The 5,334-nt window shown below is 46.6% G+C and overlaps 1 protein-coding gene and 1 long non-coding RNA gene across 3 annotated transcripts in view; one reads left to right on the top strand and one right to left on the bottom strand.

The window, feature by feature from the left end:
* Positions 1-2,893, bottom strand: part of MEIOC (meiosis specific with coiled-coil domain) — a 36,135-nt gene extending 33,242 nt beyond the window's left edge. The window contains exons 1-2 of one of the 2 annotated variants that reach the window (XM_019523520.1): positions 2,238-2,893; positions 1,247-1,375 (exon numbers count right to left, since the gene is read on the bottom strand). In XM_019523520.1, coding sequence (XP_019379065.1) covers positions 1,247-1,375; positions 2,238-2,243 — 135 coding nt within the window. In that variant the 5' untranslated portion in view covers positions 2,244-2,893. The remainder of the gene's footprint in view (positions 1-1,246; positions 1,376-2,237) is intronic. The other variant, XM_019523522.1, reaches the window with a different exon arrangement.
* A 1,397-nt stretch (positions 2,894-4,290) lies between these two features.
* LOC109302043 overlaps positions 4,291-5,334 on the top strand; it is a 6,452-nt gene continuing 5,408 nt past the window's right edge. Inside the window, exon 1 of the long non-coding RNA XR_002098692.1 lies at positions 4,291-5,246. This is a non-coding gene — a long non-coding RNA (uncharacterized LOC109302043). The remainder of the gene's footprint in view (positions 5,247-5,334) is intronic.

The raw sequence follows: 5,334 nt of genomic DNA, 5'->3' as shown, positions 1-5,334 counted from the left end.
CTCAATGCAGGCCTCTACTCCATCTGCATAATTCTCAACTCAGCTACTTTTGATCACATCCTCCTTGACATTTGATTCTTTATCTATATTCACAACTAGCCTCTCTTTGTTCTCCCACTTCTGATTGTTCCTTTACTATCACCTGCAAAGTCCTCATATATTCATCTTTCAGAATCTCAGTCATCCCATCTTTTGTATTTAGCATTTTACATTTAAGTGGTCTCATACAGTTTAAACTGTTATCTTTAGATTAGATCCATCTTTCTGCTCTTAAGATACTTCTCTCAACTACTCCTAAATCTTCATTTTTCTGACTTTTTTTTTGAAAGCCTTGTCATCTTGACTTTATTACACACAAGCAGAAGTCCTTATTTTTTCTCCATTGCCTCACAGTCTCAACTAATATTAACACTTTTTAATCCACCTTTATCCATCTGTCATTTCCCCATGCAAACAAAAGCTTTCTTTCATCCTTCTCCATGCATACAGAATACTCAGTATGAACATCCGCTTGCTTCTCTTTCCTCCGTTTAATTCCTCCTCAAAATCTACATATGAAAATGTCTGTAAGGCAAGAGCCCAGTAGCGACAGTGTCTATGCATCATAATAGGATTTTTTTTTTGGAAGATACTTGACTATGCCTTCCTCTACTCTTAACTCACTTGCCTAAGAGGTAGGGACCACATCTTTATGTTTATACAGATCCCTACCACTCTGAGTAGGGCCATGGGGTACCATTTAATTTTTATATTTGTATAGGCCTAATGTCAACAACCTTCAAGGGGAGTATCCCATTATCATGAAGCACCTTCCTGTTATTCTGACAGTTTTCAAATTGAAGCATCTATTTGAGAATTCATGTCATTGCAATGATACAGAAAATAATTTTGGTTGGTCAAAGAAAGCAAATATTGGACACAGTAGTGGATCCCTTTCTTTCCAGTAAGGAAAGAGCAGAAACAGAAGAATGAAGACACTGAAAACAGTAGTCAGTTTCCTTCACTAGTGTTGGGAAGAAATGAAAAAGTCATCCATCCACATCGGAGTACCAGCTTTTTAAATAAACATTTATTTCAAAGCAAAAACATACAAAACTTTTGCATGGGTTGCTGTACAGATAGCTGGATTAAATATAACATTCTTGGTTGGATTTGTTTTACTTAAAGAAAAAAGAAAGAAAGAAAGAAAAACATATCTGTAAATATATACAGATACATGTATTAACTTAGAAACAGTTAAGCAAACCTGTGATTTGTAGCAGTCATAAAATGAGCCAGAGCCTGTCATATTAATGCTGCTGAATACATCAGTCAGCCTGCTGCTGGTCTCTGCAGTGCTCCAACAGCCACTGGTGCTCCTGAATGCAACTTTAGGCTACGAAGACAAGGTCCAGGGTAGAAGATTTAATTACATGTGGAGTCAGGTAGAAGCGATCTCCCCCTACCCCCCACATGACCCTGCAGATTCCATGTGGCTGATTATGCAGGAGGCCATCCCACCCATTGAAGCTAAAACCCTTTTACATACCGAGTCCTAATGATACCTTCTCCTCAGTTTTGCATGGGAGGTTAAAAAGCAGTTCACAAAGGCAGCTTTTGCTCTCCCTCTTTCCCCACCTCAGTTCCAAATCGCCCAACCAGGGAGCTGCGCAGCTCGCAGCAGTGTTGCCAGGCCTATGAAAATTATCACAGTCGTACCATAGTTTCAATCCTTGTACAATATACAATAATAGTAAGTGTCCAAAATGTACAACGTTTTGAGGCAACTAACTGATGCAGCAACGCAAAACCAAAGTCACTCCCAGGGAGCCTTACCTGACCTTTGGGTTTGCTGTCAGCAGTTTCTTACAGCCGCTTGCCTCAAAATAAAGAAATGCTTCAACTTTGGGAACCCCCTTGCTCGCTGGTGGGTTACAGTGATCCATATCAAGTCAATAAGACTTATTTACATATTTATTTATTGCATATTTTTCAGTGTACAATAGTTTTTCAGCCAATACAATAATTTCGAGCTTCCGACATGACAATGCCGTATTTAAGACTTGGCAACGCTGCCTCCTCCAGACTGCAACAGCTACCGGCGGCCCCAGGGAGCCGAGGCTGGAGCCTGCGGGAAGCCCCATCACGAGCCATTTCCCCAGCAGCAGGTGTCAGCGGCCCCTACCCCCGAGCCATAGAGGAGCCTGGGCGGCCCCGCGGTCACAGCCCGAAGCCCCGGCAGCCACCACGCCGCTCACCTCCATGGGCGGCCCCTAGCGGGACTGGCGCAGGGGTCGCCCCGCAGGCAACGTGGTCGGTTAGCGGGCGAGGCAGAGCCGCTGTCGGTGCCACGCCGCCTCCATGGCCGGAGCCGCCTCCCCTCAGCCGCACTGAGGCGCCGAGTGGCCGTTACCGCCTCGCCCCGCGCCGGGGGGAAGGGACAACACAGGCTAACCTCGAGCGCCTGCAGTGGCTGCCTCGCGCCACGCGATTGGCCGCCCTCCCGCGCCCCCCACCAATGAGGAGCCGCCCCTCCTCGCCCTCGCCCCAACGCCTCGTCTGCCCGCGAGAAGGCGGGAGGCGCGCACAGCGCCCAGTCCTCTTCCAATGAGGAGCCGCCTCGCGGAGCCTGCCAGCCAGCACGCGCTCGGAGCGCCGGCCTCCTCCTCCGCCCCCGTTGTGACCGCTCCCTTCTGATTGGGCTGCCTGCCGACCAATGGGGAGGGGAGAAGTGCTGTGTTTACCCGGAGACATGCGGGAGGCGGTTGGAGCGGCTTCAGCCTCTTCCCGCTCGAAACGGGCGGCGGCATTCATTGGTCCTCTGCACAGAAGTGCTCGGGGAAGCCAGACGGCGATTGGCTAAGCGCTGCTGCCTGGGCCGGGCTTCTCTGCCTGACCGCTTGTTGCCCCTGCAGGGGCTGCCCCCCAGGCCTGGCAGGAGTGACTGGCAGAGCGAGCCTGCAAGCAGGCCTGCCTGCGGGAGGGGTGACACAAGGGCCATTAAGGACACGTGAAGCGGGGCCATTGCTCAGACCACTTTTTCAACCCGTGGGTCGCAAGAAGATATGAAAGGGTCCTGAACAAGCTTGAAAAATGGATTCCCCGTTAAAGGGGGAAATGGTGGCTTTTCTCTGACAGGCTGACAGCCTTCCAGCTTGCGAGGGGCTGCCCCCATGTCCCATGCACTGGTCATGAGTGAAGGGCACGGGGTCTAGACTGGCCATTGGTGTTCACAGGTGGGCCCTGGTCCAAAAAAGCTTGAGAAGCACTGGTGGGAGCTATTCCATCTTTGTTTGAAATCAGAGCACCTGTCCTTCATTATCCTACGTTTTGGCCGTTGTTGCAGTTACCCACCCTGCATGTAAAAGGTCAGATGGGCCATGCAAGTATCATTACCATGTGTGTGATATCACAGGTTCCCCAGCCTACCTGCTTCTCTCAGAGTAGCCAGGCCCTGAAGCCACTGGCTTTTTGGACCCTGAGACCTGGGCCTTTGGTTTCTGTTCTTAATTATTCATGGTCCCCCTTCAGAGAGCTACCTTCAACAAAAGAACACTTATTGGTCCACAGGGTTTCAATAGGCAAAGTCCTTCTCCAAACAGTTGCTATCAGCAAAGGCAGCCCCAGCTCTTCTGTCTCAAGCCTCTCTGGCAGCTATCTGCCTTAGTCCCTTGTCTCTGGGCATCTCTCCTTTAGAACCTTCTTCCAGGCATCCTGCTGACACAAGACACAGCAGGGAGCCCCCTCAGGTGCCTGGCTGGAGTCCATGTGATGCGTCAGCATACACAGATTAGCTCTTTGTTGCTAGATGGCCCATTACCTTTTAATAGGTCTCCCCAGCTCTACATCCAAACATAATCAACACCTTCTTCCAGAACTAGTTTGTACACAGGGAAAAAGGCATACAATATTATTTAAACCAGGACTATTACAACAAAACCGTATCTGACACGTGGCAACACCGGTCTTGTGGCTTAAAAGTAGTCTGAGGCTTAACTTGAAGGAACTGAATGGAGGTGCCTGTGTTCTTAGGATTCACCAAGCTTAAACTCTCTCTTGGAGTTAAACACCTCAGGCCAGCTCAACGGTCTCTGAGTAAGACCAGCCTGCCCCATTATACTTAAAATCCTTGTGGTCAGGGCACCTGGGACATGACACACTTATTTTCAAGTCTGTACCCCAAGTAATTCAAAGAGAAACTTCAATAGAGGGCTCCCATAAACTTGAGAGACAGCCCTAGCCACCAGGCTATGGAAAATTCCAGGGTAAATATCTGTTTTGCCTGCTGAAGTGCTTTCCCTTTATACAAGTACTTAATTATACAGATTAACTTAGCTCACCCGTGTACATGGGCAATTTGAACAACATACACTTTAATAGCACCAAATGCAAGGTTAGACAGTCAGAGATTCAGAGTTTAGGGTCAGAACCATTAAGGACAACAGACCATTACTTCCTTTAATCTGACCTTGGGAGTATTACGTCCTTTGATTACATCCAGTTTATCCTCTTTGAGCCCAATAAAATGTTTAATTAAAACATATGTTCTAGAAAGACATTAGTTCTTGATCTGAAGATATTGATGGGCAGAAAATCCACAATTTCCTTCAGTAGTTTCTTCCAGTGATTAATGACCGTCACTCTTAAAAATATACCTGTATAATGTCAAATGTAAAAATTTGCATTTGTCTGGCTTCAGTTTCTAAGCATCTGTTCTTGTTCTGCTTTTCTCCTCTCAGTTAAAGTTCCCTTTGCTATTCAGTATTTTCTTTGGTGAAAGAGAAAGCAGAGGATGGACTTTCATGAGCTTTCTAGTTGACTGTCAGAGTGCATTTTATACCATTCGTACTGATTACCATTGGAATGAGTGTCTTTAGCTGGAAGGCAGGGCAGAGATGTACCTTACAGGCTAACTAAATCAGAGATTCATAAGCTTTCACAAGCCTGAGCTCACTTCATCAGATGCTTTGCCATAAAATAAGGCCTTAAATATCTTCAGGTCAGCAATGAGAATGAAAGATCTGTATCTAGACCATCACAGCTCAACTTTCTTAAGCATACTGTCAATGCTATAAAAATGACCATAATTAAGGACTTCGGGGTTGAGAATCTTGCTTTACTTGTTTCATCTTGCAGATAGATTGAAGGCAGCACATGTGGAATTCAGCAAGCCTTCTAACACAATAGCAATTTCTAGTCCATGTCACACCCATAAAGGACCATGACCATCCACTATTCATTAGTTTAATACTGCTCCCGTTCCAAAGGTGGTGTGTCAATATTCCAAAGGCAGAGCTGGCTTTGACTATGCAGTGGGTATCTCATCTCTTCATCATTTATAGTATATTGTTACAC

Source organism: Gavialis gangeticus, unplaced genomic scaffold (assembly GCF_001723915.1).
Source record: "Gavialis gangeticus isolate Ggan-Ray unplaced genomic scaffold, GavGan_comp1, whole genome shotgun sequence".
Taxonomy (NCBI): domain Eukaryota; kingdom Metazoa; phylum Chordata; order Crocodylia; family Gavialidae; genus Gavialis; species Gavialis gangeticus.
Note: the sequence above shows the minus strand (reverse complement) of the source record. Positions and strands in the feature narration are given on the sequence as shown.